Source organism: Protopterus annectens, chromosome 5.part0 (genome assembly GCF_019279795.1).
Source record: "Protopterus annectens isolate FY-2018-M chromosome 5.part0, PAN1.0, whole genome shotgun sequence".
Classification (NCBI taxonomy): Eukaryota; Metazoa; Chordata; order Ceratodontiformes; family Protopteridae; genus Protopterus; species Protopterus annectens.
In genome coordinates, this window is record NC_056735.1 from 451,261,725 (window position 1) to 451,272,032 (window position 10,308).

Genomic DNA, 10,308 nt, shown 5'->3' on the forward strand with positions numbered 1-10,308 from the left:
GAGAGGAAGAATGAAGGCTGACCGCCATAGTTTGGATACATATGATTCCTTTATAGATCTGTTGATTATGATGCTAATTGGGAGTGCGATACCATCGGCTGCACATTTTAGGAAGGAGGAGGGAATATTATCTGGATCATTGGAACAAGGTTTAAGTTTGTATAGGAGTCTTTTTATGAGATTAGTAGAGACTGGTTTAAGTTCAAACTTAGGGTGGTTAGGTGAAGAGGAATGGTGGTCAGGTGAATTATTGTTAGGGAAGGTCTTGGTCAGGTTAGAGATAGTTTCAATAAAAAATGAATTTAAATTTAGAACCTAGTTCAAGGTCAGATATACTTGGGTCAGGACAGGGATTATTCTTGGAGCCGGGGTTGAGAAGAGAGTTTATGGATTTCCAGAATTGTTTGGGGTTATTGTTATTGTTGGACTGGAGTTTAATGTAGTAGGATTTTTTGTCCTTTGTGATACGTTGTTTTGCTCGGTTACGGAGTTGTTTGTATTCAGTCAGGGTTTTGGGCAGTTTGTTGTTATGGTAAAGCTTCCAGGATTTGTCCCTCTGAAGCACAATTTGCTTGGTTTCTTTGGAGAGCCATGGAGCGGTATTTGTTTTTATCCTTCTGTTTCTTAGTGGTGCTAGGGAGTTTAGAGTATCGAAGAAGATGGAGTTGAAGTGGTCTATAGCTTTATCTAGAGGAAGGGTGTTTTGGATTTGCCAGTTCATTTGTTTGAGGATATTTGAGAAAGTTGGGTTGAAGTTGCTAAGGTTGCGGGTGAGAATGAAATGATGCTGATGAGGGGTAGAGCTAGTTGACCGTTGTATGAAAGCAGGAAGGTGGTCGCTAATGGTGTCGGGAATGGTGCCAGAGTAAGTTATTTTATTTGGATGGGTGACTAGGATCCAGTCTATAATGGATCCTGGGGGATTTGTTTTGTTGGGTCGAGTGGTGGACAGGATTACTTGAGTGAAGTTATAGAGGTTAACGGATAGGGAGGGAGAGGGACTATTGAACTTGTTCCAGTCAAGATTTACGTCCCCTAGAATGTAAGTTTCATAATTAATTTCAGATGAGGCCCATAAGAGGATATCTTCGAGAGTAGAGATGTTGTTACCAGGAGATATATAAAGGGCTATGATGCAGATATTTATGTGCTTGTTCATTTTTAGTAGACCAACTGTTAGTTCAGTATTGTTGAATTGCGGGATAGGAATTTGGAGGGGAATTAAGGTAAGATGACTAGAGTAGATTAGGGCAGTGCTGCCAGCTTTTTTATTTAGTCGGTCAGTTCTGAGGGATTGAAATCCTTTAGGCAGGATTTCAGAGACAGAGATATGTGGTTTGAGCCAGGTTTCTGAGATGGCTAAGATGTCAGGTTGGTTATGACTTAGCCATGCTTGAAATTGGCAAGTTTTATTGTTGAGACTTTGGGCATTGAGAGTAAAGAATTTTAGGGTATTGTTGGGGGAGGAGGGGGAAAAAGGAGAAGTGGGGAGGGAGTTATTAGTAAGGGGGCTTGGTCCAGGGTTGGGATGGATATCCCCAGCCAATATTAGTTTGTTGAAGGAAGGAACCTTTAGCCATTTGGGTGTATTTTGCATAAGTTTGGGAGGAACTAACAGTAGTTTAGTGGTACGTATTTTGGCTGTAGAGGTGATAATTTTAGGATAAAATAGGTGCAAGGGGTGAGGTTGAATAAGGGAAGAGGAGATGTGGTAGAAATGAGAGAATGAATAGGGGAGCAGAATGGTGAATGTGTCAGTTTGAGATGAAGGGTGGGATAGGTGGTACATTGGAGGAGTATGAGCTGGCATAACATAGGGAATTAGGAATACAAGGAGGAAGCAGGGGACCTGGAGGGTGTGGAGAGTTAAGATCAACATCATGGGACAAAGGTAGTTTAATGGGTATAATTCAGCGGGAAGACGCAGGTGAGAATTAAGATGGGGATAGTGACAAAGCAGAAGTTTAACTGAATTAAAAAAAAACAGGGCAGGGGAGTTTAAATGGTGGGGGTTGAGAGTGTGTGAATCTGTTTATATAGGAGGAAGAGAGGAGGAGTTGTAAAGAGGGAAAATCTTTTATTGGGTAATTAGGTAGGGTGTGTAGAGGGGCGGGGCATAAATTGGGAAGAAATTCTATTGGGTAGTTTGGTTTAGTGGGTTGAGAAAGGGTAGTGTAAATGTTGAGGTGCTGGGGGTGGGTGGGAATTAGGGGCAGGGTAGGGGAGCAGAGTGAGCCCAAAGGGCGAACAGAGTGGGAAGAGCCAAGGAGGAGGAGGAAGTGTATCAGTGAAGGAGAGAAGAGATCTGAGGTAAGGAAACTACAGTAAAAGCACTCAGTATTAGAGTTGAATGAAGCAGACGTTTCATAAGAGCCAGAGGTCATACAGGGCAGAGATAGTTTAAAAGAGTGATTGGCTAAATCTGAGACTAAGAACAGGGCAGAGTTAGGTTAAGGTAGTGTAAGCATACATAGAAAGAAGCAGGAAATGCTTCCACCTAGTGGCCAGACTGGGTAATTACAAAGGTAGGTCTCAGACACGGGGGGAAATGGGGAAGAAGCCAGGAAGGGTAGAGAGGGAGGATTAAAACCAGGGTAGGCTGCTAGCTTTTGCTGACCGGGTTGCTGTACAAGAGGGCAATTTTAATTTACTGTTTAGTTTACAATAGGGTACATACACGTGATATTAACTCTTGGGGAGGCAAGGATGTAATAGAAGCACAGCAGGATTTCTTTTATGATGTCCGTTCAAGGGCAGGAAGCCAGGGATTCCAAGCAGAGGACTGGGAGGCACCTGAGGTGGTAGTGATTCAGTGAGGATACACTGTAAGGAAAAGGAATAAATGAGCAGTTGTATACCTGGAATACAAAACAACAGCAGCAAAAGAAATGAATAATTACATCAGTGGTAGTGAGCTATCTCAAGAGAAGGTGGGTAGAAAGGAGAGATCAGGAGGGAAAATATCAATACAATTAATTAACCATGGAAATGTAGCACAGTTCTAGACAATTTACTATGGTTAATGTAACAGTTTCAGACTACAGCACATTAGGAACAAACAGTAGACAACATCTAGGTAAATTATTGTTTAGAGTAGCACAGACTTGTATTAAAACTAAAAATACAGGACAAAATTCATTTATGGAATTAAGGAAGAGCAGCACAGACTAATTACAGCTCAAAGATACAGACTCTAGTAATTAATGTAGCAGTTACACGCTCATCTAAAGGAATTCATGAGTCAGAGCATCACATACCTCTACTAAAATTGATAAGCTGGGCTCTAGTAAGCAGCATTTGTGAGATAGGAAACGGCAATACAGACAGGATGCTCCTCACATATAGGCCATGTAGTCAGACATTGTATGCTTAAGCAGTCTCATTTGCTAACAAGAACGTTAAGTAGTTAACTGGAACAGGCTGTCAGACTACCCGTGCTTTGAGAAGAGGTCAATCCACTAAAAACGAGGAACAGTAATCCTATGGCATCAATAATAAAAACATACGGACAGCAAAAACAGCCAGAAAACCTCTCATTAGTTCCTCTGAGTAAGCCTATGGCATCAATAGCCTAGTAAAAAAACATTTAATAGAGAAGTCGGGTGTAATTCGCGGTAAAAACAAAATTGCAGACATTATAAATGGCCAGAAATCTACTGTGTTACCTGCAGCTCACCAACAATGTCTAGGCACAAATGTCTACACGCAATAGACACTTATGTAGTGCTGGCTAGGGTAACTCATGTTTGTAACAGTTGTGGACATCCTAAGGAGCCAATAAACCACACAGTATTTTCTGCAGCTTAGGAACCAAGTCAAGGCACAGATGTTTTATGCAAAGGACGTATCTGTGTGAAGGTAATATGCACTGGAATCGATATATGTATTGCTACAGCTGAGGCCAACTAGCTAGTTCAGGAATATGCATGAGTGTTGGTTACGAGCGGCAATTACTTTGCAATAGCTGCTCTGAATGTCCTGTAAGCAGGAGCTAAGTCTATGCTCGATATCGTGCTGGGGTACAACAGCAGCTTAAGCCGATAAGCTAATTCTGGAATCAGGACTACTCGCTCATGCCTGTGTGGCATTAATGCAGGAGCACTTAGAGAGAATTGATTCTGGGGGAAAAGCAGCAGTTAAAGCCGTATCCAGCGCACAATGCTGGTACTATTTAAGCTGACAGGTTCTGGGTTAAAACAGCTGTTTAAAGCCGAGTCCAGTTCAGGCAGCCATTATGCGGCTTCTGTTTGCTGTATCAAGATTAAAACATAGTCAGTATGGTTCTGGCATTGAATCGAGGCTGAAATGAAATGCTTCCTCCTCCCAAGTTTCTTCTTGAGCTTTGGCACTCTCCCATAAGTAATGAATACTGCAGTGGTGAATGTAAGGACATAGTCCAGTTGTGTAAAATCTTACCATAATGGTAGATGCTCTTGTCTTCACTGCTTCAGTATTCCCTCTCTCCATCCATACCCCTAGCCTTTTTTCCTTCTTGGATGTACATGTTCTCTTTGGTTTTCCTTGGACTGCTGTTCATACTGGGGCAATCAGTTCTGAGGATGGAATGCCTGAGCGTCACCTTTATGCCCTGTGCTACACAAGGAATGTATAGGTGACGTTCAGCGTACCTTAAAGCAATGGTAGACTTTGGTAGTTTGGCCAGACGACAGGCTTGATGGCAGGGAATCCCATAAGCAATGAATACTGCAGCGGTGAAGGCAAGGACATCTGCCGTTGTGGTAAGATTTTACACAACTGTACTTTTATTGTAGAAAACCTGCTTCTTGGATAGCCATTTAGTAAAAAGCTGTTTTTTTTTTTTTCTTTTTTTAAAGACTGATAGAGGTTTATGGGTTGAGAGTTAGTGGAGGAGGGGGAAGAAAAGGTGGGCATTACCAGCTATTATTCAGTCACTGGTAAAGATGAAGGTGTACCACTGCAAAGGCACAGGGGTAACCCAGGTTTAAGCTTTATCCACTAAGATGATTGAATATAGTGCTTAACTGCCAGTTATTTATACTAGACAAATAAAACAAGTGAAGGCAGTTGCTGAGAATGGGGGTGGGTGGGTGCATAACTCTCACTTTTTTTGCTTAAAGTATTTTATTAAGATTTTTGAAAATGATTACAAAAATGACAAGAATTGAAATGTAATATAATATATGAATAAATTAAATCATATTTTAAAGAAAGAATTGAAATAACTCATCTTTAGCACAAAAAGTTGAGACAAAGCCAAAAATAATGGGGGGAGTAGACAGAGGCACAAAATTAGGGGCAGATTCTGGGGATAAAGGAAAAATAACTATTCACATGTTCTGAATTGCACATATGAATGTTCAAATCTAGAGAGTACAGTTGCATGAGGCACTATGGTCAATCTACAAGGAAGAACTGAAAGACACCTTTTGTTTCTCACTTGTTTTTTTCTGCCGTAGATATCCTTGGTTCTTGTTTCTATAGTGTGTGTGTTTCCTCTAACTTATTTTTCCCTCATGATATGGGCACTTAATAACATTTTTGTCAAATGTTCACAAATGTATTTATATGCTCTTCATCCAGCATAGTTTTACCTCATTCGTCTGTCTTTCTAATTACTGACATAAATATTTATTTTAAAAGTTTTGTTCTTTCACTATAAAGGTTTGAATATAGTGCTTAACTATCAGCACTTATTGTACTAGACAAATACAAGAGCAGTGAAAGAAGATTCTGAAAATGGCTGTGGGTGTATAACTCTGAACCTCTTAGCTCAAGTATTTGGAACTAAGCCAAATAATGGGAGGGGAGCCAAAGGTCCAAAATCAGAGATAGATTTTAAATACCGCTCTTACAACCAGAAAAATTATAGAATATAGCAATAACCCACGCCTGGGTGTTAGTAATGCTGGATTTACCCACGGTTGGTGTGGTTTGGTCACGAGGGCAAAGCCCCAGTGGCCAAACAAAGCCAACCATGGGTAAATCCAGCATTACCCACACCCAGAAGTGGGTTATTGCTATTATACAATGACATTATTTAAGAAAAAAATTAATTACTTTTCTTAAATAATGGCATTGTATAATGCCTCCTTGCTGCCCTTCCGCAGCTGTCTGGGTATTCTGCGGCAGTTCTGATGTACTGCGCATGCGTATATTTATGCAGTACATCAGAGCTGTGGGCAAAAGCAATGGAGAAAGCAAGATCTCCGTTGCTTTTTACAGCCTGTCTCGCTATGTTAAACGAGTTTAACATAGCGAGACAGCTTTAAAAAAAGCAACAGAGAATCTCCGTTGCTTTTTTTAAAGCTGTCTCGCTAGGTTAAACCCATTTAACATAGCGAGACAGTTTTGAAAAAAGCAACGGAGAAAGCAAGATCTCCATTGCTTTTTAAAGTGTCTCGCTATGTTAAATGGGTTTAACATAGCGAGACAACTTTAAAAAAAGCAACGGAGATGCTCCGTTGCTTTTTTTAAAAGCTGTCTCGCTATGTTAAACTCGTTTAACATGGCGAGACAGGTTGTAACAAGCAACGGAGATCTTGCGTTCTCCGTTGCTGTTAAAAAAAAAAAAGAAAAAGTCTGGGCAACTGGATCTTTTTCCATTACTATAACTCTGATTTACAACGTGCACGCTGACCAATCAGTGTGCACGTTTTGGAATATTAATGGGGGGGGGTTGTTGTATAATAATATGCATTAGCAGAAATCCAAAACTCAAATGTCAGTTATTACTTAGCAACAGATCCTCAAGGAATTGGCAGCAAAACTACAAATTTTATGAGGAACAGACCAAAATATGAGGCAAACATCTTGACATTCTGTACAGTTGGGATGTATGGGTAAGTGTGGAAAGACTGCCTGAATGTAATGCAAGATATAAATTCTACAACTGTAATTTCTGCACCAATGTTTTCTCCCTTATAAAGGTAAGGTTATTGTGAGTACTTCACACAACCATGCCTTCTGTATTTATTTTTCTTTTATTGTCTTGCAAGCCATAGAATCACTCTTTTTATAACTTCACAATGCTCTTTGTAAACTAGATAAGCTGTCTATGAAAGTTGCTGGATTTCCACTATAGTTTTAGGTAACTTGTTAAGTTCCTTTTTCTTTCTCCTGTTTGGTAGAAGTAGCCACATGATTATATTTTTAAATCCCTCTGGTTTCATCTTTTGTTTCCTTTATATATTTCTCTTCAGTCCCATAGTTTTTCTTCTGGCCTTTAGAATTAAGGCAGGAGAAGTGTTGTCAGTGACACGTTACATCTGCCTTTTGCTTTTGCCATCATGGACAGTACTAACCTGTGGAATATAAAGACTGCTTTGTTGAATCTCTCTGTTTCATGTCAGACCCATAGCATGTATTGAATTATTTTTATATTTTATGATATCAAGAATTATACTGATGAAATAATTTAATTCTTTGAACTTGGAAAATAGTAACACAATTAAAACTTGAAGCACAAAATTCAAAGATTGATTAATCAATTTTTTTGCTATATTTTTTTTTTCCTTCCATTTAAATTTGCTTGACCGGAACCCTTCTACTGGATGATATCAGGTGAAAGCAGTATCTTCAATAGCCTACCTATTGGCATTTATATAATGAGTAGCATGTTAATGTTAATTGGAGCAAAGTACATCTCAGGTTAGTTATTGTTTACATAAGGTAACTCTCTTAGGCCTTCCTGTGCAGCAGTGTTAAATCTCCCACTCACCTCTACCATATGACTTTTTGCTTCTTTCCTTCTAGTGACACAGATGGGGTCTGTTTGTGGTTGTCGGTGTGTGTATTCACATGTGTGAGCCTGGGTCTCTTGTTTTCATATAAAATGCTTTGTTCTTACTTTCTCTGGGCTCCTTTCACTAACTGCTATTTTTTCCAGTTTATAGTTCAATGATTGTTTGTTGTACATCACTAAACAGTCTTCATATTATTTTTCAGAAAATCCAGCTTAGCCTCACTGTTGTGGTCAGAGCTTCATTTTCTGGTTACATTTAGTAAAACAACTCTTCGATTCTGATATATATTACTTTATTGCTTATTTTGTGTATATGTGCATCAAGGATAATCATAGTATTATAAATAATATTGTACCTACCTGTTTTGCTTGAATCGTCTTCTGTTTGGGAGCTGTACACTTGACTGCAGCTTTATTTGATTTGTAGACTAGTGTTTGGGTGAAAGAAATGCATCTGAACTTTACTTCTAAAGAAATACAACATCCTGAATATAATGCAGTGATTGATTATTTGCTATGGTAAAACATAAGGCATGTTTATATATACAATATCAGTAACAACTATTTTTGTCATAGCATACTCAAAAGTGGTATTTTTAAATTGCTTCTGAAAACTGACAATGTGTAGCATTTACTATATATCAAAAGGCCACCTAAGGTTATATAGCTGCTTCACAGCTTTGCAAGTAAATGTTACCACTGAAAAATATTTTAAAATACTGCTATCTGGTTAAATTTTGCACTTAATTTTTCTTTGTATATTAATTATCTCATAGTTTGCACTGTTATTTCCGATGTGTGTGCTCTTTTTTTTTTCTTTCTTTTTAGGTTTATGAGAACACGGATGGTTACTGATGAGGCCTCTGCATATGGCGGTAGAACTTCTCTGCCTGTGCATTTGGCAGCATTTCCAGAAAAGATAGCACTTGGCCTTTGGATTGAATACTGTGCCACTCTCATCAGACTATGCTGCCTTAATCAGCTTGACAACACTAATGATTATAGCATCCTGAATCACTTGCACATTTTCTTCTGCTTATACAAGATGTTGCTTTGTTTCTGAGCACTCCATGCAAAGCAAAGGAACCATCACACGCAGTCACATTCTTTTCCATGTATTTCTGACTGGGTGTTTTGTAGAATGCAGCAGCTTAGGGGATTTCCTGTAAAGACTAAAGTAAAGGAAATTGCTGTGAAATACAGATCTCCTAATCCCCTGCAGACATTCACCTGAGCTATGCACTAGTGAGAATGCACAATACATAGGCGTACAGTGAAGATTCTTTGCAACAGTTTTGGAAATCTATATACAAGGAACTGCCCGGATAAGATATGTTGATTGTTTTTGAACAGTACAAAGAACTGCCATAGTGCTTCATTGCCAGATAACCAGCACTTAAAGCACTGGTCAATACTGCACTGTTAGAAGGGAGTTCCGCACTACACTGCAGCTCTTTTGACTTCACTATCAAGGTGATATTTTGTAAGAATGGGAAATAAGTGAAAAATGGCTGCTGTATTAAGATACATGGTTTGTGTCCTTGAAAACTAATCCATCACTTTGTCTATTATATTATATAGCTTGTTAAGACAGATTGAACAAACCACCAAGTAGAATCAGTAACTATTCCTTCTTTGATGGCTTTTAAAATGTCTCACCGTATGAGTTTAACCGGGTGTACTGCATGTCAGGGATAGTTTTCAGTTTTATTTTTAAGGAGGCAACATTTTGGCCACCAGAAGGGTAACTGATATTCCAGCTTCAGACATGTTCATGAAATTAAAAGTGTACAGAATAGCTAGCAAATGAAAGATAACTTCCCAGAGTGATGTGTGTGTTTTGTTTTACTAGCTGTCCAATTATATGTTTCTAATGTAGTCATTTTAGTATATGTGCTGCATTTTTAATTCCAAATTTAAAATATATAACATATTAAAATGGTCAGTTATGTCTCTCAGGGGTGGGGACATTGTCTGTCGGTTGCTGTACAATTCCAAAATTTTTGACTAAATCCGTCTCGACTTGAGTCATATGTGACTAAGGCATCCATCTACACATGATACAATTCTGGATACACCCGTCTCACATAAGACATGCATATGATTGAGGCATCCATCCGCATATGCATTAAGTAATGTAAACAAGATATCCAGTCCAAGAGCAGGGTAGGCTTTGATCTAGCAATCTTACAGAAGCTCTTTTTTTTAGCTATTGACCATCTTTGATTAGTTGAACATTACTGATTGGGGTACTGATCATCATATATACTACTGCACCAATCCTTCACAATGAAAGATGGTGAAGTCATGAGGCAGTCACAGTAACAGTAGATCAAGGATAAGACATGCAGTAGGTTCGATGCTGATCACCACCTCGTTACTTGAATCTGAGTCGCTTTTCTTATAGCTTGCTGTTTGCACAAAGGTTTGGCTACTGCAGTTGTAAGCTTCTCCTTTAGAAGAACCGAAGCTTAATTTACTCATTTATGTTGTATTTGTTAACTAAATAAGGTGGACTAGACTGAGGACCCTTTTCAGCCATGGTCTGTGTGCAACACTGAAACAGTTATACATAGAATCAGGTA

At 38.9% G+C, this 10,308-nt stretch overlaps 1 protein-coding gene across 3 annotated transcripts in view; it reads left to right on the forward strand.

Moving 5' to 3' along the window:
* GK (glycerol kinase) overlaps positions 1-10,103 on the forward strand; it is a 609,816-nt gene extending 599,713 nt beyond the window's left edge. For 2 of the 3 annotated variants that reach the window (XM_044072382.1, XM_044072383.1), the window contains 2 exons: positions 7,543-7,629; positions 8,552-10,103. In XM_044072382.1, coding sequence (XP_043928317.1) covers positions 7,543-7,629; positions 8,552-8,559 — 95 coding nt within the window. In that variant the 3' untranslated portion in view covers positions 8,560-10,103. The remainder of the gene's footprint in view (positions 1-7,542; positions 7,630-8,551) is intronic. The other variant, XM_044072384.1, reaches the window with a different exon arrangement.
* Positions 10,104-10,308: the final 205 nt, after the last annotated feature.